The 24,095-nt window shown below is 40.0% G+C and overlaps 3 protein-coding genes across 3 annotated transcripts; all 3 read left to right on the forward strand.

Annotated features, from left to right (window-relative positions):
• The first annotated feature begins 704 nt into the window (after positions 1-704).
• LOC116317462 (arrestin domain-containing protein 3-like) lies at positions 705-3,848 on the forward strand. The gene is made up of 6 exons (XM_031736235.2): positions 705-967; positions 1,384-1,444; positions 1,576-1,720; positions 1,806-1,902; positions 2,547-2,803; positions 2,877-3,848. Exons 1-6 carry the CDS (start codon positions 712-714, stop codon positions 3,129-3,131), a joined length of 1,071 nt encoding a protein of 356 aa, XP_031592095.1. The 5' UTR covers positions 705-711; the 3' UTR covers positions 3,132-3,848.
• Positions 3,849-9,866: 6,018 nt separating this feature from the next.
• LOC116317470 (arrestin domain-containing protein 2-like) lies at positions 9,867-17,313 on the forward strand. Its single transcript, XM_031736244.2, has 7 exons — positions 9,867-10,224; positions 10,965-11,009; positions 11,763-11,823; positions 12,479-12,629; positions 12,952-13,048; positions 13,128-13,384; positions 16,580-17,313. Exons 1-7 carry the CDS (start codon positions 9,963-9,965, stop codon positions 16,853-16,855), a joined length of 1,149 nt encoding a protein of 382 aa, XP_031592104.2. The 5' UTR covers positions 9,867-9,962; the 3' UTR covers positions 16,856-17,313.
• An 844-nt stretch (positions 17,314-18,157) lies between these two features.
• Positions 18,158-21,237, forward strand: LOC116317423 (arrestin domain-containing protein 3-like). Its single transcript, XM_031736183.2, has 6 exons — positions 18,158-18,504; positions 18,595-18,655; positions 18,743-18,890; positions 19,010-19,100; positions 19,881-20,140; positions 20,627-21,237. The coding sequence occupies exons 1-6, from the start codon at positions 18,246-18,248 to the stop codon at positions 20,903-20,905; spliced, it is 1,098 nt and encodes a 365-aa protein (XP_031592043.2). The 5' UTR covers positions 18,158-18,245; the 3' UTR covers positions 20,906-21,237.
• The last annotated feature ends 2,858 nt before the right edge of the window (positions 21,238-24,095 follow it).

Genomic DNA, 24,095 nt, shown 5'->3' on the forward strand with positions numbered 1-24,095 from the left:
AAATACTGCAATACTGCAATACACGATCTTACAAGTCAAGGTCATTTTGCAGATGGAATTTTTTTATAGCTAAAGATATGATAATAAGAGATTAGGCAGATATGATAATTAGTTAAATGGGTAATATGTCTACTTTTACAGCTGTGAAAGTGTGTAGCTGGAGTGGCTGATGAACAGAAACCTGACTGGCCGACAGGTGTGCATGAGAACACAATGGGCCAGATTTGGCCAATGGGCTACGACCACAGAATAATTAATGAGGACTTTTTTATATAACCTTACCTTTAGACACACTGGTGTGTGGATGCACTCTCCTTTAAGTAAACACTCAACATTTCCAGTGTTTAACTGCATGATCCATGCAAGTCACACCCAAAACAGGTCTGTCAGCAATATCATGTGATTGCATAGATTATACTGTCCGAAATGCTGTTTGCACCTACACACACAGTAGTACGAGGTTAGTGTTCGGTCATTTCATTAATTTATAGAAGCACCATGCCTATACATTTTATTTACACAAGATTTATTTACTCTAGCAGACATTTACAATGTTTCTTACCAATAAACATGAATACTTTAGGGCCTTGTGGTTTAATCATTATCAAAACTCTTTGTACGTGCACCTACAAACCCTCCTCATGACATATAAAACCTCTCTCCTCGTGCTTATCTGGCATTTACTGTGCTTTCAGCTTTGAACAGTGTACTATGTCGAGTAGTGTTAAGAACTTTACAGTGGGATACAATCCCCTAAACAAAAGCAACACTTTCAGTAGTGGTGATTATCTCATGGGACAAGTTACATTTGAATTAACTAATGAGTGCGAAGTACAGTCACTCTTTGTAAAGCTGAAGGGAAAAGCTCAGGTGTTATGGACTGAAAATCATGGGAAAACAATCGTGACTTACCAAAGCAAAGAGAAGTACTTCAGCATCAAGCAGTTTGTCATTCAGGAATCTATGGGTAAGCTAATGTCTTTCAATTTAGCACAATGCTGTAATCATTTTAAATGGTGGTATGTTTAATTAATCTGCTACTGTTCTCAGAAAAGCTTTTATTTGAATGATCATTTACACAAAAATTGCCTTTTAACTAGTAAGGAAATCTAAATCCTCAATAAATCTAAACTTTCTGCACTTTATACATTTTTTTTTTAAATTTAAACATTTAATGAATTTTTAACAAGATGTTAGTACAATCTTGACCAGTTCGTGCTGATGGCAGCAATAATAGCAGGAATAACATTTTCCTGCTCTTCTCTTTCTGTAATTTCAAGCAGGCCTTCTAAAAACAGTAGTCACAGAGACAAATTTACAAACCTTCCTTTAATCAGACATTAAAAAAAAAACATGCTATCTGACTAATTCATTGTTCCTTAGGCAAAAATGTTCTTTCCGCCGGCTGCCATGTCTACCCATTCACCTTTCAGATTCCAGCGCAGTGAGTTTTCTTCTGAACAAAATTATTGCCATCGGTGTTCCATATAAACATATTCAAACACGTTTCTTGTTTTCTAAAACAATATCCTTTCATTTAAGTTTCATTGCACCTTTTGTTGCCACATCTTACAGAGACCTGCCGTCCTCCTTCAAGAGCTCATGTGGAAAGATTTTGTACACAGTCGAGGCAAATCTGAACCGGTCGATGAGAATGGACAGCAAAGCAAAGGCAGAGTTCACACTCATCCAAAAGAGAAACACTGATCCAGTGCTGATGGTACCCTTACATTGTTGTTGAACAAATACACACATGCATACACTCATACACAGATTTTCTAAATTTCACCCGGTTTTTATGTTAGACCCCACAGCAAAATATGATTGATAAGAAAATGAAGCTCTTCTCATCGGGATCTGTGGCCATGGATGTAAGCATTGCAAAAACAGGCTTCTGCCAAGGTAATTTAAACCATTACTGAACCATACAGTCAATCTGCACGTTATTCTAATAGTGGATTACAATAGAAAATGGCAGTAGAACACATTGAAATTCATCTCATAGCTGAAACATGTGCAGCTCAAGGTCCATTTGCTCATGGAACATTTTTATGGTCTAAAGATAAGATGATATCTAATGTAGGTCACAGGCCATGGAAGTAAAGACTGGGATGTAAATATGATGTAAATACTTCACTCCTAAACGCATACCAGAAAATGTCCAAATGTAATCTTGGTAAATGACCTCAAATTCAAAAGAAGACACATGTTTGAGGCACCTCTGCTCCATTCAGTACATTTAGGGGGTTTATTTTATTATGACCATTAGCCTATAGTCGAGGTAGATAATATATCATAACAGATATCGCCCATATGTGGACTTTGCAAACCGTCCTCTCCTTGTAGTACTGCTGTCAAACTTTACACTCATATAATGAAATGCATTTCTCTTCTGTGTGGAATTAATGCAAGTCATTGATTTTGCAATAGTGACACCCGCAACTTAAAAGTTTCATATTTCTGTAACCAGTGTTTTGATTATTTGTAAATTCATGGCAAACAGAGCGTAACACTCATGTATAACCTGTTCTTGTTGTTATATCCAGGAGAAGGCATAAAGGTCATGGCTTCACTTCAGAACAAATCCTCTCGTGACATTAAGCCCAAGTACTGTCTGTACAGGAAATACAGCTACTTTGCAAACAGGAAAAGGAAAGTTGAAACAAAAGACATCCTGAAGGAGGAGGGTGAAGCCATCCCACACTCTGCAGGTCAGACTGTCACCAGGATCATCACCGTCCCTTCCACCGTGGCCACCTCAATCCTAAACTGCAACATCATCAAAGTAGAGTACAGACTCCGGGTGAGTAGGCCTATCTGGCTTCACTTTTATGTCTTTCTACTGCATGGTAATCTTGACTCTTTTTCCACCACAGGTCTATCTGGATGTGAAGTATGCTTCAGACCCAGAAGTCAAGTTCCCCATAGTCATCCTGCCTGCTTTAGAGGGGTCTGATAATCAGCAGTCATCTGACTTTTTGACCAGTGGATTTGATGAATTTCCAAATGCTTACATGTCAGGGGGGATGAGCTTTCTACAAAATCCAGCTGCCCCTGAATCTGCTCCACCACCTTCCTATGAGACATATGGGATGTACCCCTCGTTGACAGGTTTAGATAGAAAGCCGTAGAATAGGTAGATCGAGCTTTCATTCCTATTTTTTTTTATTGCAATTAATTGTAAGAGTAAGAATAATTGGTAATAGATTGATTTACAGCTTGATTTTCTGGTTTAATTTCAGTCGTTGACCATATTGGTTTCTCTTAAATTTGTAATAACAGGAATAACAAATATTTAATAAATAATCCTCTCATTCCAGAGATTAAATATTGTCCATATTTATTATATTTAATTCATCTGACAACAGAAGATTCACATTTGTGATCTCTGAACTATGACCAATAGGACCCTATCACTTAGCTACAAGATGCTGTTGACCGATCATGTCTCTGAACACTTATATTTGCATTATTTTCCCACTGAGGAAATGCAAGTCACATTACAGGTGTGCTGGAAATAGAACAGTAGACAGTCCTGCACATATTGTTTACTTAACCACATGCATACATTTGCAAATGATTGGCTGAACTACTCTTGTGAACATTTGAGGAAAATGAGTCCATGTGGTCATGGTCCATCATATCTTGCCAATTTAAACTACTACAGCCACGCCCTGTGCTTTTCTGTATAGCCTACTTTGATTATATGTTTTGTAGTAACGGGTGGTGTTATTATATTTTCTAACAAATAACTGAGCCGACAACTGAACACAAAAATCTGCAGTGGCTAGTTCCTATACTACGATCAATAAAAATCATTCGCACAGTTTGACATTTTCTCACACTTCATCCCTCATTTCTCAACATTCTGTAGTCAGCAGTCAGTGGCATGTCTAGAAAATTTTTGTTGGGGGGCCAGGTAGGGGCACAGATTTGGAGAAGGGTGGCAGATGTGATTGGCAGATAATGTTAAAAAAAAGAATTGTACCAACCGTTAACCATAATTCAATAACCCTATAAACCTAATAACCAAATATGCTTTTGACTCTTATTAGAATGAGATTTTAACCACTACGGTGCAAAGTTTTTAGATATTGCGTTGATAAAGTACAAGAGATACAATCAGTGCTTTGTCAGTGTTTATTCAGCATTCAAGGACAGCAATATTTGCATAGTATTTTTACTGACATATAGTGCACATATGTTTTGGGCAAAAACATTTTTGAATATTAAAATACGAACATTTTTAACATACAATTGGCAAATTAGCCAATGCAAAACTTTATCTGTCTATTAAAAAAAGAAGATAATCTTCTCACAAACTGGTGTTTGATTTTGAAACAGGAAAAAAGTGGGGAAACAAATGAAAAGACTAACATTTGAATAAAACCTGAAAGCAAGTAAATACTTTCTATGCTGCCTTATGGTAAACTTTGGTAATATTGATGTATAAAGAACAACACTGGCTGATGATGAAATACAGTCAGCTGGCATGGTGACACTGCCAGTATTAACCTGCAGGCTGGACTGGGACAAAAAATCGGGCATTTTGACTACAGACCGGCCCACCATGTATTAAAGCTATAAAGCCTTTGAATGAAAACAAACGCCTTTGTGACAGTGATGTACACGGTCTTTTTGGTATATGTATGATTTCTATACATTTTACGTCAGATAAAAACTTTATTCGCAAGATTCAGATAATTATTTAATAAAGCTAGACCTTTTAAATGAGAATAAGAAAGAAAAGTATTTCCTTGTCCCCCCCTTTCCCTGTTAATGCCCTACCTGGCCCCCTGGCATCACTTTGCTAGACCCGCCCCTGCACAGTTACCAGCTGTCAGCTACATAGAAAAGGATCCTGGTGTTATTTGTCTCTCAGAAACAGTTCATAACTTCAACTCATTCATGTCACCTAAAAGGTAAACCTGTTTCTCCATCACCTGTTCAGCTCTGATGATTCAGTAAGGACATCTCCTGGTTTCATCTTCATGTTTCCCTCTCACCACATATCCAAACCGATATCAGGACCAGCAGCTTTTACAGCTGTGGCTCCAGCAAACATCAGCTGATACTAGAAATTAATATTAAGTAAATTCTAACAACAGCTGATCAAGCTTAAACGTGCTGCTGTTGTTTAGCGTGACATCCGCTGGTTTCCTCTTTCTGGCGCAAAGTGGGCGATAAACAAACAAGAGAGAAAAACCAATCAACTGATCATTGATCAGTTTCATGACTGAAGTAGGAACAGGAGAGGGAGGGGAGAGAATGAGAGAAGAAGAGGCAGCTGTGCAGCGTAAAGACAGAATAACTCCAGCTTTGTGTCTTTTTTTCATTATAGCTAAAGTACGGGACAAACTGCGTCTCTTCTCACCTCAATACGAAACATGTAATATTTTCTCTGAATGAGGGACCATTCTATTTTTTAAGGAGTTGGCAACTCTACTAACTAACCTTATGAATAAAATAAAGTTCACTATCAGTAACATCATAGCACCCACCAGTGGCGGTCCTAGCCTGTTTGGCGCCCTGGGCGAACACTCCCTCTGCCCCCCCCCTTTACTAGTCTGTTACTGTTACTATTTTTACCATTTCTTCTTGGAGCAACTGTAACCCACATAATTTCCTTAAAGATTAATAAAGTATTCTGATTCTGATTGTTTCAGGATGACCTGCCATTATCCAATGACACATCTGCTTACCTGTATCTTTTGCTCGTTTCTCCTCCTCTTCTTTTCTCTTTTTTCTAAACTGAGGACCTGATGACTTTGAACTTTTCTTATCCATCTTCCATTGGTTTTAATTTTGCACTCCAGTATGAACACAAGTCCCCCAACTCGAGGATCACCACAACGTAACCTAATAGACCTACACCTTAGTTCACAGATTCACTTTGTCTAAGGTGTATTTCTGGGATTTCGCACAACCCAGGATTCAAATCATGAATACATAATGGGCTTGGATTTACAACATTATGAATGAAATGTGCTCTATTTGGAAGCAGCTGCCCCCTCCCCTTTCGACGGGTTGTGTGAGACTTTAAATCATCAAACTGTAAATTATAAATTTTAAATTGGTATTGAGCCCTTTACCCCTCATCCTATAGTGTATATTTATTTTCTTACTCTTCATATATTTATTGTTTGTTTACTTGCACTGCTGTAACTGGAGCCTCGTCTTCTCGTCTCTCTATATACTGTACTGTATGTAGCGGAGATGACAATAAAGTTTACTTTGACTTCAGCAGCAAGCAGGCGCACCGAGGGCTCTCACACTCACTTTTCACGTATAGAATTTTGAAAAAACATCGGCGCAGATTATAAGTCTGTATCATAATGTCTGGTGTTTTCGTGTTTGTTGGTTTGTTTTTATTTTGTTTTATTTTGCGAGTTGGTTATTAGATGCCGCTCCAGCCAGCGAATGAATGCCCCGCCGCTCCGCCCTCTCCTCCCTGTGCCGCAAGCAGCAGGCGCACCACGCAAACGGAGGACGCCCTTACTCCCAGCAAATGGGCGATAGAAAACTGATCGGTGCCTATGCCATTCCCAATATGTGCTGGCTGATGTCGGGGCAGCATGATTATGAGCAACTTTTTTTTTTTTTGTCGATGCCCGTGATGTCGCCCCCACCACAATGCCGCCCCGGGCAACCGCCCGTGTCGCCTGTATCAAAAACTGCTACTGGCACCCACCCAGCTGTATAGAAACTCCGTCATGCTAGCTAGCACACAGTACGAGTTATTGTAACTGACTGTAAAAAGTCAGCACAACAAAAATAAACTCCACCTAAACTTGGTTTATATCTGACCCAGATACAGTGGCTTGCAAAAGTATTCGGCCCCCTTGAACTTTCCCACATTTTGTCACATTACAGCCACAAACATGAATCAATTTTATTGGAATTCCACGTGAAAGACCAATACAAAGTGGTGTACACGTGAGAAGTGGAACGAAAATCATACATGATTCCAAACATTTTTTACAAATAAATAATTGAAAAGTGGGGTGTGCGTAATTATTCAGCCCCCTGAGTCAATACTTTGTAGAACCACCTTTTGCTGCAATTACAGCTGCCAGTCTTTTAGGGTATGTCTCTACCAGCTATGCACATAGTGACTGAAATCCTTGCCCATTCTTCTTTGCAAAACAGCTCCAGCTCAGTCAGATTAGATGGACAGCGTTTGTGAACAGCAGTTTTCAGATCTTGCCACAGATTCTCGATTGGATTTAGACACCAGACAGGTCAGGGATAAAGTTATTGAGAAATTTAAAGCAGGCTTAGGCTACAAAAAGATTTCCCAAGCCTTGAACATCCCACGGAGCACTGTTCAAGCCATCATTCAGAAATGGAAGGAGTATGGCACAACTGTAAACCTACCAAGACAAGGCCGTCCACCTAAACTCACAGGCCGAATAAGGAGAGCGCTGATCAGAAATGCAGCCAAGAGGCCCATGGTGACTCTGGACGAGCTGCAGAGATCTACAGCTCAGGTGGGGGAATCTGTCCATAGGACAACTATTAGTCGTGCACTGCACAAAGTTGGCCTTTATGGAAGAGTGGCAAGAAGAAAGCCATTGTTAACAGAAAACCATAAGAAGTCCCGTTTGCAGTTTGCCACAAGCCATGTGGGGACACAGCAAACATGTGGAAGAAGGTGCTCTGCTCAGATGAGACCAAAATGGAACTTTTTGGCCAAAATGCAAAACGCTATGTGTGGCGGAAAACTAACACTGCACATCACTCTGAACACACCATCCCCACTGTCAAATATGGTGGTGGCAGCATCATGCTCTGGGGGTGCTTCTCTTCAGCAGGGACAGGGAAGCTGGTCAGAGTTGATGGGAAGATGGATGGAGCCAAATACAGGGCAATCTTGGAAGAAAACCTCTTGGAGTCTGCAAAAGACTTGAGACTGGGGCGGAGGTTCACCTTCCAGCAGGACAACGACCCTAAACACAAAGCCAGGGCAACAATGGAATGGTTTAAAACAAAACATATCCATGTGTTAGAGTGGCCCAGTCAAAGTCCAGATCTAAATCAATCGAGAATCTGTGGCAAGATCTGAAAACTGCTGTTCACAAATGCTGTCCATCTAATCTGACTGAGCTGGAGAGGTTTTGCAAAGAAGAATGGGCAAGGATTTCAGTCTCTAGATGTGCAAAGCTGGTAGAGACATACCCTAAAAGACTGGCAGCTGTAATTGCAGCAAAAGGTGGTTCTACAAAGTATTGACTCAGGGGGCTTAATAATTACGCACACCCCACTTTGCAGTTATTTATTTGTAAAAAATGTTTGGAATCATGTATGATTTTCGTTCCACTTCTCACATGTACACCACTTTGTATTGGTCTTTCACGTGGAATTCCAATAACATTGATTCATGTTTGTGGCTGTAATGTGACAAAATGTGGAAAAGTTCAAGGGGGCCGAATACTTTTGCAAGCCACTGTAGACTGCAGGTCATAACTTCTTACCTGAAGTTCAGTTCACCTGACAGTCGGACCGGCGGCTGCCTCGGGTCTCTCCTCGTACTGCCTCCCCTTCCCTCATCCACCTGCCAGCCTCTGGAAGCTCCGCCTTAGCCACCACCAAACAACTGAGTTATTTTTACACATCGGCCAGCATCTGGCCAATCCACCACCTCTCATTGTTCCTACCGTTACAAAGAAAAAAAAAAAAAAAAAGTCATCCGCCCACCGGGCAAATGCCCGGTATGCCCGATGGCCAGTCCAGCTATGTTAACCTGTTAATCTTTCCCCGAAAAATTGTTTTCTGCGGTGCCTCTTTTGTGCTTGGCTCTCCTACCTTTGCTAACATGATGCTCATAGTGCAGAAGCCGATGCTGCATTCACTTACACTCGGATATCTGAGCTTCACTGTGAAAACATAATCGTGCATTTGATATTTCATTGAATTTTATTGTTTTAGCTGCGGGGTGGCACCTGGGGTGGCCAGTCTGGTTGGGGGGGCGGCCTGTGCCCCTCCAGGCCACCCTGCTGGACACGCCACTGTCAGCAGTGTCTTTATGGTTAAATGGGTTTTGCTTGTGGTATTTTACCATGATAGCATTTCATCAGCCTGAAACAGTCTGACTTCCTGAAAAAGTCGTGCTTGCCTCAGAGCAGTTAAAGAAACACCAATGTAAAGATTAATGCTGCTTGAAGTTATTGTTTCTAAGTTTCTAAGCTTTCTGTTGATTCTGCACTTCATGGTTTTAATTTGTGCTGGGTTCATTCTGATAGATATAATGCCACATGTGACATTGGCTTACTGTCTTTAATAACTACTAATAGCAAAACCCTTCTTAACCTGTTAGTCGCGCTCTGCTGCTCACCTTTTTAATTTTTTTTTAAAAGAAATTTGTTAACACCAAATTTTCTTTTGTTTTTTGTTTTGATTCTTTGATTTTGCCTACTTGGTTGAAAGACTCACAGTGCACATTAGCAGTCAACTAGACCTAGATAGAATAAACTAGGGTGCTTATGTAAAAGTCAAGAGTGCAGGGCAAACTAAACCTTTTTGTCTCATTTGGGTGTGAAAGTTATATACAAAAGAAAAAAAATGCAAACATTAAACCTTCTCACTGCACACTTGGATAGGCTCCTCCTGCCCCATTGGGTCCGTCCCACTTTCCCGCACACTGCTACTACGCCCCTGCATGTCACTTTAAACCAAAACCATGTTCGTGTTTTGGTTGCTGAGAATCTTTCAGGATAAGTGCCCATGCGTCCTGAAAATGCTGAACATGCTTCAGCAGGGTTATGTTTGTATATCGGGCACCAAATAAGTGACTAATTGAGTGCACGCATTATTGGATGAATGAAATCAGAGATACAGCGGAAGGCGAAGCCGCGGTAATATAAGCCCTCCTTTTCAGGATCGGGACACACCTACCGCATATCTTAGAGTCTGTCGGTTATTACTCTATCCTTGGAAAGTTTCCCAGTGCGCCACTACGAATTATGCTGTCCACAATCAAGAGATTAGAAGTCGTCTATAACGCTATCAATGACAGCAACACTTTTACTAACGGTGATGTTATTTCAGGGGAAGTCCGGCTGGAAGCGGAGAAAGACTTCCAAATAGAGTCCCTGTTCATTAAATTCAAAGGGAAAGCTGACGTTTTGTGGTACGAGAGGCACGGACAAACCACGCATGTATACAACGCCAAAGACAAGTACTTCAGCGTTAGACATTACTTCATCCGAAACAAAAACGACAAAAGTAAGTTTGCTTTTCATTCTGCGCTGCGTGCACGGAGGAGCCTGCTTAAGTTAAAAAAAAAAAAGATTTATTTGTGTTCAGTTTATAGTTTTAAAGAATTTAGCAAATAAATTCATTCAGCTTAAGGACTGATGTCAACTGAGTGGAATGAAATGTTAGTGTCAGGCGTTGTTTATGTTTGGTAGTTGGGTGAGTGGAGGGGAGACTACTTCCTGTTGCACTACAGCTGCTCAAGCGCCCATATCTGATGTTGCTGCTGCTCTGTGGCTTCAGCCTAATCTAAATCTGCTTGAACTACAGAGCATTTTGAAAGTTATCTTGTGTGTAACATGCTGCAAAGCTTCTTCCTAAATAAATGAATTTTCAGTCCATCGCTGCTGTTCGTCGGTGATTTTTCTACCAGTCAGAACACACATACAAGTTCACCAGTTTTTGCATGGATTCAGTACTAACAGTGAAAATATGATTAATCAAATCTAAGTAAAAGATGAGAGTTAAAATGATGAGTCAGCGCATGAATAAATGAAATAATTATTTAAGGGATTTGTCTGCATTTTTCAGTGTAAACTTCTAAACTAGGAGTTTTAGTTTTGGACATTTTAATCCATCTCTTACTACATAACTCAAGAAATTAACAGACACTCACTGTGGCTTGTTTAATACCTGCTGTTTTGCCCAGCCTAAAATAACACAGTAAGGTTGACTCATTGTGTTGCTTTCTGCTTGATTTTTCTCTTCAGAGGACGACAGACAGACACTAGTGACAAATGAGAATTTACAAACATGTGAGTATTTCATCGTCCTCTCTCGGCCTGTAGTGGTGTTTGCTTGTGTTTTTACTGAAATATATCTGTGTGCTGTCTGTGTTTGAGCTTTTATTTCATTCAGCTATAGCTTGAGTCACTTGTTGAATGCTGAGACTGCACGGCCGTTGTTGTGTTCACGCTGACAGTTCGTTGCTTTTACACCTTCTGTCGTGTCATTTTCTGCAAAGCTGGATTAAATAACTGTGGCAGATGTCAGGCTGTCTGTTCACTGAAACATGGCCAACATCTTTGTGCTAAATAACCTCCAGTTAACATTAAAATAAATGGCCATATCTTTATCTGGTAAATAATTGTAACATTTTTGACACACTGGAACTTCATGTCTTGTCACTGAGACTGAAGTTCTCAGTCGCATTGAAGTGAGAGCCAGAGTGCTTTTTAATCACTGATGTCTAATTACAACCTAAAAAATCCCTAAACACATTAGCTAAGTGATGCAAACATGCATTTTTGTCCTTCGAGACACCCGTTGGGCTTGAGGAGGGTTTTGTTCCTTTCCATCTCTTGTGTTTGCAATCCTTAAATATTTGACTTAAACAGGAAGCCAAATCAAAGACTTACCCCAACGTCCTTTTTACAACGGCCTGCTTCGCACTTGTAGGAATTGTAACTTAAACACAATCTGAACTATTTCTTTTTAAATTTAATTAATTGTATTTATCTTTTACATTTCTTTTTGCTATTTGTTTTTTTTTTTTTTTTTTTTTTTAGACAGCAGTGTTGTTGCCCCAGGAATCCATGTCTACCCATTCAGCTTTCAGTTCCCTTTCCAGTAAGAAACATTTCTTTAAATGGTTGCAGTGTTAGTAAGAATAAACAGACAGCCTCGTGTTTTGTTACTGCAGTGGTTCCAGGAAAGTAATTGAACACACTGAGGTTGTGTATATATTAAAACAAGAGTAATGTACTGAGGTTTTAGATATGTATATGTATGAATGTGGGCTGATAACCACCAGTATTTTCTATCATGAATTGATTTGTGACTTGGTGAATGTATCAAGTCTGAATTCTGAGCTTGAGTTTATTCAGATACTTGAACACTCACAGGTCCATAACTCCTCTTAAACATTCATGGCACATCTGTAAATCCAAGGATTCGTCTGATTTCACTGTCCGCAGGAATGTTGCTGGCAGTGCATAAAGGGTGTGTTCTAGAACATGCAAAAAGTATCCGCATAGCATTAGCTTGAGTTGTGTTTGTGCTTGCAAACTGGAAGAACATCAGTACATATTTTATTTATTAAGTTAAAACCGTTAATCCCAAAGCGCTTCACTCGTAATTATTCTCTTTATGGCTGCTGTATTGTTTATTTTGATATAAAACATTCTATTAAGTCATTTAGAAAATGCGAAAAGCTGTATCGTTCATTTTATAACAAAGTGATCAACTCATTGCCGTTTTGTGGGCTTTTGTGCTTGTTCAATAGGGAATTACCCTCCTCCTTCAAAGGTGCTGAAGGTAAAATTGTGTACTCGCTGGAAGCCGTGCTGAGCAGATCAATGAGGATGAACACGACACGTTCGATTATGGTCAACTTTGTGTCAACGACAAATGTGAACACTGCATCTTGGTTACAGGTATGCATTTTATCTCATTTGTCATCATTCCATCAAAGTTGGCACAACCCCAGAACAAACAAACTAAAAAACAAACAAAAGGGTCAGTGGGTGGCAATACCCACCCAGTGTTTAGACCTGGTTGGACATGTATTGAGCAACTTGTTTCAGTATTTGCATTTAGAGCACTCATCTTGTGAAAACACTGGTTTTTAAAGTCACAAAACATAGACTTACTGGCTTAGCTTTGAGGTAAATGTGCTTCACATCCCTTAAAGTTAATATATCTCTTTTTTTTGAAGAATTTAAGTGCATTTGTGTTACATTCTTGTTTGTCTTTCAGACACCGCAGCATGAGTCTATGGATAAGAAAATGAACGTTTTTACCTCAGGAAGTGTAGCCATGGATGTCAATCTTGAAAAAATGGGCTTCCAGCAAGGTGAGAGGCCTGCAGGTGATACTGACATGTATTTGTCTAAAGCCAAGGTCAGGTTTGACTTTTCTGCTCTGTATTGCAGGAGAAGGATTAAAAGTTGTGGCCTTCATTAAGAACAGTTCATCTCGTGAGATCAAGCCCAAGTACTGTTTGTACAGAAAGCACAGTTTCTTTGCAAAAGGGAAAAGAAAGGTCCATACTAAAGACCTCTTGAAAGAGGTGGGAGACGCCATCCCTCCATCTGCAGAAGAAACCGTCATAAGGGTCATCACCATTCCCCGTGACATGGAGCCCTCGATCCTCAACTGCAACATCATCAAAGTTGAGCACAAACTCAGGGTAAGGAGCTTGAAAAATGTTTGCTGGAAACTGCAGTGAGTCTTAAAACTGTAATAGTTAGTTATTCCACAGTCCTGTCCAAAATTATTGATCCAGAAAAGGATTTTTTTAAGTCGTCTTTAGAAATATATATTTTTTTAAAAAGTATTCTTTGGACATCGGCTGCTTTTCTTCTGTTCTCCATTAACATGATCCCACACTGCCTTTGTAATGTTGAGGTTCAGGCTCTGGGTAGGACAATCCATGACTAATGGTGTTGTTTGTGATCAAATGAAAAATGAAGCTAATCCAATCAGGAAGCCAAGCAGGTACAGGACTATTTCTCTTTCTGTCTTTTTTTGCATCAGTATAATCTTGCTTCCCTGTTTAGTTGTGCCTCTCTTCCGGTTTTATTTTGGTTATTATTTCTCTCTGTGTCCACCTGTTACCTCTACCCTCATCACATCCTGTCTGCCAGGCAGCTATACTGTAACACTTACAGTCATTATAGCACTTTATCCAAAGCAAGGGTCGGATGCTATTCCCTCTTTATGCTCAGATAAAGGTTAAGGGATGTTTGTGGGGTTTTTTTGTTATTTGAAAGAGTTGCTTAAAGTTGATTTTCGACTTTTTTAATATTTAGACACCATTAAACGTTTTCACCAATATGTTCATTAAAAATCTTGATTTGATAAAAAAGGTGCCTTAAGTAGTTCTATGTTGCCCTCAAAAATATTCCCTTAGAAATTCTCTATGAATACTGCATCACGCTGCTTTCACACAATACAATATGACTGGTATGTATTGCCTAATAATCTAGGGTGTTCCCAGTCAGTTACTTGAACTGCTTTATTGTCACACTGGAGATCAGTCTCCAGATCAGCCAACAGCCCAGCTCTATGGTGTGATAACCTAAAATGGTTCAAGAAGGAATGCTCCTTTCCGCGAAAGAAAAGACATTTCATTTTACTTTGTTGAGAACTTGTTAACTTGTTTTTTGAAATTCTGTAGTAGAAATGCACACATTAAACAAAAAGGAAAAAAGATACGTTCTAGACAGAAAGTACATTTAAATTTAAAACTTTGCTAAGTTTTCTTAGCGTGAGTAGGCACTGGTTCATACCTTGAGTTACCTAGTTTGCCTTTTCATGCATTAGTTATTCATAGCTCAGTGTTAAGCGGTTCAGTAAACAAAAAACATTCATCCTTTATTCCTTTTAAAAACATTCAACTAAAAATGAGTGGAAAAAAAAACAGCCGGCGTCCAAAAAAGGAAACTGAAAGACTTCAAGGAAACCTGACAAACTATTTCTCAAGACCACTTTAGAAATTACAAGAAAGGCTCTCCGAGGTATGGAGACCTATCTCCCCTCACCACACTTCCTGCCAGTGGCTGATGCCAGATGTTGGTGTGTTGGTGGTTCTTGGTGTCTGGGGCTGGGCGCTCATGTATGTACCGGCTCACTCCTGGCGGCCGATTGGCGGGGACTGGGGCCTGTGCCCTGGCTTGGCCCCTTTCGGGGGGTGGGGTGCCCTCAGGTCTCTGGCCTCTGGGCCTGAGGCCCGGTCCTCTCTGGCACAGCTGGCTGCCGGCAGAGCCCGCGGGCACGTCACTGCAACCCCCTCTGGCCTCTGCTCCGTGGCTGCTGGGTGACCTCTCGTTTGAGGCTCTCCGCAGCTCTTCCCAGGAGGGTGGCACGGTTGCCCCCCTGGTGGTCCTCCTTGGGTCTTCGTATTCTGGGGCCTCTGGATGTCTGGGGCCTGGATCTCCTCCATACCTGCTTCATGCCCTGGGGGACGGGGCTATGACTCCCCACACTCCCTAGCAGATCGTTACATGGAAAAACCTTTTGAATACAAGCGTGCTGATCCACACAGGTGTGCACACAGGTGTACACGGGTGTTCATGGACACAAACGACACTTTCTTGGCTGCTACCTCAAAGCACATTGTGCGCTGTCGATCTTGCGTACTGCACAATAACATGTAATATTTAGTATCTACTGTTATCTCTTGTTAGCTAGTTTATTGTGATGGTGTTCTATTTATTATGTTGCTCTTTCTTGTTTGTTTTCTCTTCTGTTTTTTCTTATCTCCATACAGGTGATCCAGGTGTTTTGTTTGTTTTTTTTTTTTTTTTTTTTTTTTTTTACTTCCCCCCTTTCTCACCATCTCTTCTCCCCTCTATTTTTCTTTCTCTCCCTCTCTTTCTTTCATTCTGTCTCCCTGTCTTATCCCCCAGTCATGTCTGTCCCGTCTGTAACAACCGAAAATCAAATCAAATAAATACATAATTATAATTAAGGTCAATCAAATGGACCAATATGGCAAGGCCATGATGATCCAATTGGTAAAGTAAAGCCTCTTGGCATCTTTCTTGGCCTTCAGACAACAATTCTGATGGCTAAAGATCCAAATGGGACAGGCCAAAAAAAAAAAGAAAAAAAAAAGAAATTACAAGAAAGTCTGACGCCTTTGAGCAAAATATCAAGAACTGGTGGTGGTTCAAAACTTTTGCACATTACTGCATGTAAACCCCAAACCAAAAGTTCATTTGAGGGGCTTCACTGCTAAAATCCTAACAAGGAATATGGAAAAGATCTGTAATGTAACTGATCACATAAATGTTGATGTGATCAGAAAAAATGAGCAGGAAGGTATGAACGTCGTGAACATGAGCGCAGCAGAGCAATATTTAAAGCTCTCTGTCGGTTCTTTATTTTAGACAACAAAAGACTTTTGTTTAAAGCTGCTGAAAGTGTTTGAACACAGTTGTCATGCTTTGTTCATTTGTTTGAGAAAAGTGTTTGTTTTGCACGCATGTGAACACACAGTATTGTATAGAGCATAGTGGAAAACTGTCTGCACATAGGTTGTCTTTATAGAGCAAAGATTATTGCCTCATTTTATTGACTCATTTTACTAAAAGGCAATAATGTGAACAAAAGACATAAATGCAAGAACCCTCTAGTAGTAACTGAGGACAGCAGTTATATTTGTGTTAATGGGTAACATCTGCAGCTCAAAACCAGCATAATCTGTGTGAAAGGGTTGAGCTACAAAATGATACTAAAATAAGCACAAGCTGAGATACATGAAGTCTGTAAGCAAAGAAAAGGCTGATAGATTTCACCTGTTGAACATGTTCTAAAAACAGAAGATTGGTTCAATTCTACAAATACTGAGTAACTTTAAACAATCTAATGTTTTTCACAGGTGTACCTTGATATAAAATATGGCTCAGATCCAGAGATCAAGTTTCCTGTAGTCATCCTGCCAGCCTTCCATGCCTATTCTGCAGTGCCACCACACTATCCCGCCGCTGCTGCTGCTGCTGCTACCCCCTTTGGATTCAACCCGAACCCGAACCCTCCAGTGTGGGGTTTTGGGCCACAACAACCAATAGCAGCTCCCCAACCATCAGATCCCCCTCCTCCTTATGGAACATATGCAATGTACCCTCCGTTGCCGGATTTTGAGAATAAATACTAGCAACAGATCTGACCAGATGCTTTGCCAGGAAATGTTGTGAAAACACCGAGAAGCATACTGTGGTCATTAAGAGCCACTCTAGTGTTCGCCAAGCACTTCTGTGGCTATAGACTATACCAAATCCCTATAGTGTGTGTTTAACTGCCTCGTATAGGAGTATCTGCTCCTGATTGTCTCTTTTTTTATTTAACACTTCATATCTTAAGTGCCTGCATGTTACAGAAAGACGACTCTGAATAAAAGGAAAAAATGTAAAACATTACTTGTTCCTGTGATAAGTGCAATGCTGTTTGACTGGTTTGTTTTACGCCTAAAAACCTTTATGGAAAGTAAAGAGTAAAATATTTTCCATTCACTGGTTAACAACATTACAATATCAAGCTGGCAGGTAACATATTGTGTACTTAAATTAAAAACTGAAATAAAGTTTTGTATGATAATAAACTTTTTTAAGGCAATAAACCTCTTTGGGGTGGCTTTTGGATTTTTTTGGGGGGGGGTTGTTTTTTTTTTTTTGTGACGTGCCACAAAACATGAAGCTGACATAACTAGACATCTTTTACTTTGAGTTAATTGCTTTCAGTTTATGGGGCCATCAAAATATTGACTGCAACAGTTTTTTCCTGGTACTTTTTAGGCTTTGCCAGTGTTTCCAGATTAATTTGGACTATTTGGACAGTTGACAGTTTCTGGTAAGATGGGTCATTAACACTAACTTACCTAGCACCTGTTTCCCCAGGAAAAGTTGATACCTTTCTTATTATATTATTGCTAAACCTACTGTGAATATTATAGTGTTGTTAGTCACAATAACAAAGACTCTCACAAAACTATTTAGATTTTTCCCCAAAAGTCAGTTTTTTGTCACCTCTCTGAAAAACCAGGGTCTATGGTTAAGGTTACTTCTCATCACCTCTACTTAGGATTTCAAAGGGTTAAACATCGTGGCATGTAATGGGCATCAAGCGGAAGATTTACTGTAGGCGTGGTGAAATATATCATGTGATGCACTTAGTAAGCCAGCATGTGACAGTCACACCTACAATAAAAAAATAAATAAAGGAAACAAGGTAGTATTTTTCCCTGCCCCAATATGTGGTTGTGAAGAGAGTATGCTGGTTAACCAGAGAGTGTGTGTGCTTTGACTGTCTCGAATCAGTCATAATGTAATCTCATGTTAAACCCCGTTGAGTTTCCATAGCTGAAAATCTTTTAGTGGCACTCCTTTGGGCGAGTCTATGATACAAGAAAAACGGGTTTCACGACATTTGCATACTTGAAAGTAGATATAATCGGCAGAGAGTAGCTGTGCTGGGCACAACTGGCTTGAGTTTTCTCTTGGTTTTTGCAACAGACTTTTGTTTTTCCCACTTTTTGTCATCCGTTGAAAATGGGCATTAAAAAATTCTCAATCGAATACGATGCCATCAACAGCAAAAACACCTTCACGAATGGAGATATCATTAATGGAAGAATTATTGTGGAGGTGTCTGGTGAAACCAAAATCCAATCGCTGATTTTTAGAGGACAAGGAAGAGCGAAGGTATGCTGGAGTGAGCATTACGGAGAGAATCAAACCCACGTTTACTGGGCTACTGAGAAATATTATGACATCAAACAACATATCTTGAGAGAATCAAGAAACGATGGTGATGTATTGAATTAACACAGTTACTGACATGTGATACACTGTTCCTTGTTTAACACACTGTTCAAAACAACACCTACTTCTTTTCCAGGCACTGAAGTAATTGGAAAAGGAAGACATGTGTATCCTTTTTCGTTCAGGATTCCTGATGGGTACCTCTTCTTTTCTTAATCAGAGGTTTAGATTTCCATTCTGCTTCCTCGTGGGTCATTTGAATGTTTTTGTGTTGTATTTTACAGAATACTGCCATCAACCTATAAAGGAGCCCATGGCAAAATTGTTCATAAGGTGAAAGCAGAGCTGAAACAATCAATGAAGATTACAAAAAAAACCAAGGCCCACTTCACTTTTGTGTCCAAGGCACACATGGGTATTCCTGGACTTCTGGTAAGAAATCGTTAATCCTTATAATAACCCCCAACCATTTAATTTCATAAATAATAGTGTTCAGGCAGAAGAGATCATTACCTTTAAGCACATTTATAACGTGGGGGTCTGCTTTTTAGGAACCTCAGTATGCTTGCAAGGATAAATCTGTTTTGGGCTCTGGAAAGGTTTCAGTAGATGTCCATACCACTCAGATGGGATACATGCAAGGTAATTATCTTTACTTGGCTTACTGCCTTTCAGTATTCAGTTTCTGTCTTCTCCCTTATTTTTATTTTTTATTTTTTGGAAAGTGACTATAAGTTTGGTTGAGTCAAGAGCTTAGACTCCTTAGACTCCTTCCCTTTGGAAACATCATTTAAAAGTACTGCTTCATCCCAGCTCCCAGCTACTTAAAGTGCTTGTAAACAGGAAACCAGTGTGCATGATTCAGTGAGGGGTGTTTCTGTGGAACCGATCCTTTGATTATTGAAAGGAAGCTGATTGAGTACTAAGCTAAAAGCTGTTGTGGTTGTTTTTTCTTTGGGGGGGGGGGGGGGTGTACATTTGTCCAGCTAAGTTATCAACCACTGTGCAGCACTAGACTTACAAGGAAAGTAAAGACAAAAAGTTGAAAAGTCTAATAATCATTTAAGGTAGAAAAAAATATTGCATTTGGTGCCTTTTGTGCCAGGAACATTAAGTCATGTAAGAATAAAACTCTCCAGACTCTTTTGCACCTTATTTCGTGTCATACGAACATGGAAATGACATAATGGGTGTGTTACACACTGAGCGGGATTTTGTTTTATGTAGTTTTATGTTGTTGGTTTTTTTTGGAGGATGACTCTTGATGGCATATGCCCAGATAAGTCGGCCTCTGGATCACCCGACTTTAGACAAATGCATAAATGCATCCTGACCCCTGTAGAGAGATATTATATAGATGTAAGGAAATGTCTTTCTGTGCTTGGAAGTGATTTATACAGGATAGCTTTTTGCACTTTACAGGTGAAGCTCTCGTGGTCACAGTTGAAATCAACAACAACTCGAGTCGCACAGTGAAGCCCAAATTCATACTGTATCAGAAACACAGTTTCTTCGCCCAGGGCCACAGGACACTTTACACACACGACATCCTTAAGGATAAGGCTGAGGCTGTTGAAGCATCTTCTGGCAGAAAAACTGTGACCAAGGTGATCACCATCCCTAGAGACCTACCCCCCTCCATCTTGAACAGCCACATCATCAACCTGGAGTACAGGCTGAAGGTAAACAACTTGTAGAGCTTTCCTTTTGTTTGTGTACCTGAATACTGTTTAAGTAATATAACTAAGCAAGCTAAGAAGCTTGGACGGCTTGTCTTTGTTTCTGTATATGCCATTTAAAAGGTTTTGTTTGGGCTGTTAGTTGGTTAGTTGCACCTCTTTTCTGTCACAGGTAACTGTAACAAATCATTTTTATGGAAAACTGTTAAACTGCTTTTCTCCTTCCTCATTTAAACACTCACAAAAGGAAATACAATAAAGGATGTAAGTACTCAAAGGAACTAAAGTACTTCCATATAAAGAAAGAAAAGCACTCATTAAGAGGCAAGCGCAAACACTAATGGAAAAAAACAAAGAGTGAGAAGCTTGGATTAAAGCACTGGAGCCCTCTAGTGACAAAACAGGGCAACAACAAAGGCCTGCTGATGTAAATACTTCCTAAAAAAAAAATCTTAACAATACTGTTTGTGTGTTATTTTGTTTGCACAGGTCCAACTGAATATCAAATGTTCCATTGATCCAAAGCTCAAACTTCCTATAGTTATCATGCCTGCGGTTGTGAAACAACCACATCCTTCTGCTGGCATTGGATTTGACACTTTTAGGAACCCAGAAAAACCATCCTGGGGAACTGCACCCCAGCAAACACCACCCCAGCAAACACCACCCCAGCAAATACCACCCCAACTTGGAGATCTTCCACCTCCCTACGGAGCACATGTGATGTACCCCACTACCACTCTCGATGATTATAAGACTGCACTTTGAAAATCTTCCTTGAGAGAGAACGTCTAAGCCTTAAACACAGACTTGAGACAAATGATTCAATACATTCAAAAAAGCAGACTGGTGTGCTGTTAAGGCTGCCAACCACCTATTCTTTGTTCCTTCATACCCCAAACTGTGAAGAATTGAGGCAATAAATCAGAAAATGCTGGTTTTCATATTAGCAGTTGTTGTCTTCTAACTCCAAACAGATTTTCATTTACTCTCCTATTTAAACTGTAAGACTGTATACATTTAATATCTGTGAAATATCTGTGTAAATAATATATTTACAAGTTTTACTATATTTTTCTAATAAAACATCATATTTGAAATGCAAAACTAACATATTTCATTTGTGGCTGGTGATTCCAGTTTAATGTGAACCCTTATATTCTACTCATCATATGACACAGTATCCTAATGTAATGCTTCTTCTAAAACTTCCATTTCAATTCAATTCAATTCAATTTTATTGATATAGCGCCAAATCACAACAAAAGTCGCCTCAAGGCGCTTTATATTGTACAGTAGATAGCACAATAATAAATACAGAGAAAAACCCAACAATATATGACCCCTATGAGCAAGCACTTTGGCGACAGTGGGAAGGAAAAACTCCCTTTAACAGGAAGAAACCTCCGGCAGAACCAGGCTCAGGGAGGGGTGGCCATCTGCTGCGACCGGTTGGGGTGAAAGAAGGAAAACAGGATGAAAGACATGCTGTGGAAGAGAGACAGAGATTAATAACAGATATGATTCGATGCAGAGAGGTCTATTAGCATTTGGGCAATTTGGACACAACAACCATTAACTGAAGTATAAAAGTATGTGCTCCAAGGTTCACGTTGGGGCTTATGGGGTCAGGAGTAAATTTGATTTAGTCACTGTCTTTGGCAAATAAATTCAATTTAATACCACTGATAACAAATTAAAACACTTGATATTGTGTGGAAAAGTACAGTAAGATATGTGCAGGGATGTCATATGTGCTCATTGCAGTTAAAGTAGTATTAGTAGATATATTAATCCTTTCATGCATGAATTATGACAACCTCAATTAGGATTTTTTTCTTAACTATTTTTATTCATCTTTAGGCATAAAAAAAAGACTTTTGAACTTCCAGTGGGTTAGAGAAATTTAAATTTAAATAAGAATTTTTTTTGTGCACTTACACTGGCTGAAAAGTGGATGGCAGGGTATGGAGTGTGTCACTCCATACCTGACACAAATACAAGAAAGCAGACTTGTATTTGAATAGCTGTCCACTGTAGGGCCCACTATGCGTGGAAGGGTTGAGACACAAATGGTAATAATACTTTTTAAAAGGCCTAATCACTAAAATCAGGTAACTCAGGTACACCTGCTCAACTGCTTATTAACACAAATATCTAATCAGCGAATCACATGGCTGGAAATTAGTGCTTTTATAGTAGGCATGCAGAGATGGCCATGATGACCCTCCAAAGGATAAAAAAATGAAAGTTTTTACCTCAGGAAGTGTAGCTATGGATGTTAATCTTGAGAAAGTGGGCTTCTGACAAGGTAAAAGGCGTGCAGGTGATACTGACATGTATTTGTCTAAAGCAAAGGTCAGGTTTGACTTTTCTGCTCTGTATTGCAGAAGAAGGATTAAAAGTTGTGGCCTTCATTAAGAACAGTTCATCTCGTGAGATCAAGCCCAAGTACTGTTTGTACAGAAAGCACAGTTTCTTTGCAAGAGGGAAGAGAAAGGTCCATACTAAAGACCTCTTGAAAGAGGTGGGAGACGCCATCCCTCCATCTGCAGAAGAAACCATCACAAGGGTCATCACCATTCCCCGTGACACTGAGCCCTCAATCTTCAACTGCAACATCATCAAAGCTGAGCACAGACTCAGGGTAAGCAGCTTGAAAAATGTTTGCTGGAAACTGCAGTGAGTCTTAAAACTGTATTAGTTGGTTATTCCACCTTACTGTCCAAAATTATTGACTAGGGCTGGGTATCGTCACTGATTTCTAGAATCGATTCGATTCCAATTCATAAGGTCACGATTCGATTCAATCCACAATTCGATCGATTCAATATGAATCGGGGAAATTTTGCCTCAGACAGTCAGAAATATTATAATTCTGATCATTTATCAGTACATATCCATATTTTTATATCTTTAAAAAGAAAGCTGACACTTGTGAAACTTTATCAGAGGTGTAAGCATCACAGCAGATGCCTTTGTGTCAAAGTAACAGAGCATAAAACAGTAAAACATGGAGATTTTCCTGGCCTGGCTTTTTATTGTAGATAACCTTAAAAATATTCTGCCGTAAAACAAAAACAGAAGAAAACCATGTATCAAAATATAAACATTACCTGATGCTGCTGAATTAAAGCAGAGCAAAGTTAAAGAGGTTTAATTAGAGACACAGCTAAGCATTTTGCAATTTCACATAATTTTAATAAGTTTAAATGTCTTCAGTATTGAACAGCAGAAATGAGGCTTCCTTGTTGAAGTCAGGTTAATAACTAAAAAAAACCACAGCGGCCGACAGCGTTGTACATAACAGTAGACTTGTGCGTAATAAGCAAACGAATAATGCAGAAAACAGACCTTATTATCGTCCATCCATCCATCCATCCATCCATCCATCCATCCATTTATTTTCTTCCGCTTATCCAGGGCCAGGTCGCGGGGGCAGCAGCCCAAGTAGAGAAGCCCATATCTCCCTCTCCCCAGCCACCTTCTCCAGTTTATCCGGGGGAACACCAAGGCGTTCCCAGGCCAGCCGAGAGATATAATCTCTCCAGTGTGTCCTGGGTCTGCCCCGGGGCCTCCTCCTGGTGGGACATGCCCGGAAAACCTCGCGCAGGAGGCGCCCAGGGGGCATCCTTGTCAGATGCCCGAACCACCTCAACTGGCTCCTTTCGATGTGGAGGAGCAGCGGCTCTACTCTGAGCCCCTTCCGAATGGCCGAACTTCTCACCCTATCTCTAAGGGAGAGGCCAGCCACCCTTCGGAGGAAGCCCATTTCTGCCGCTTGTATTCGCGATCTTGTTCTTTCGGTCACTACCCACAGCTCGTGACCATAGGTGAGGGTAGGGGCATAGATCGACCAGTAAATTGAGAGCTTTGCTTTTACACTCAGCTCTCTCTTCACCACAACAGACTGGTACAATGTCTGCATCACTGCAGCCGCTGCACAAATCCGTCTGTC

Source organism: Oreochromis aureus, linkage group 12, assembly GCF_013358895.1.
Source record: "Oreochromis aureus strain Israel breed Guangdong linkage group 12, ZZ_aureus, whole genome shotgun sequence".
Taxonomy (NCBI): domain Eukaryota; kingdom Metazoa; phylum Chordata; class Actinopteri; order Cichliformes; family Cichlidae; genus Oreochromis; species Oreochromis aureus.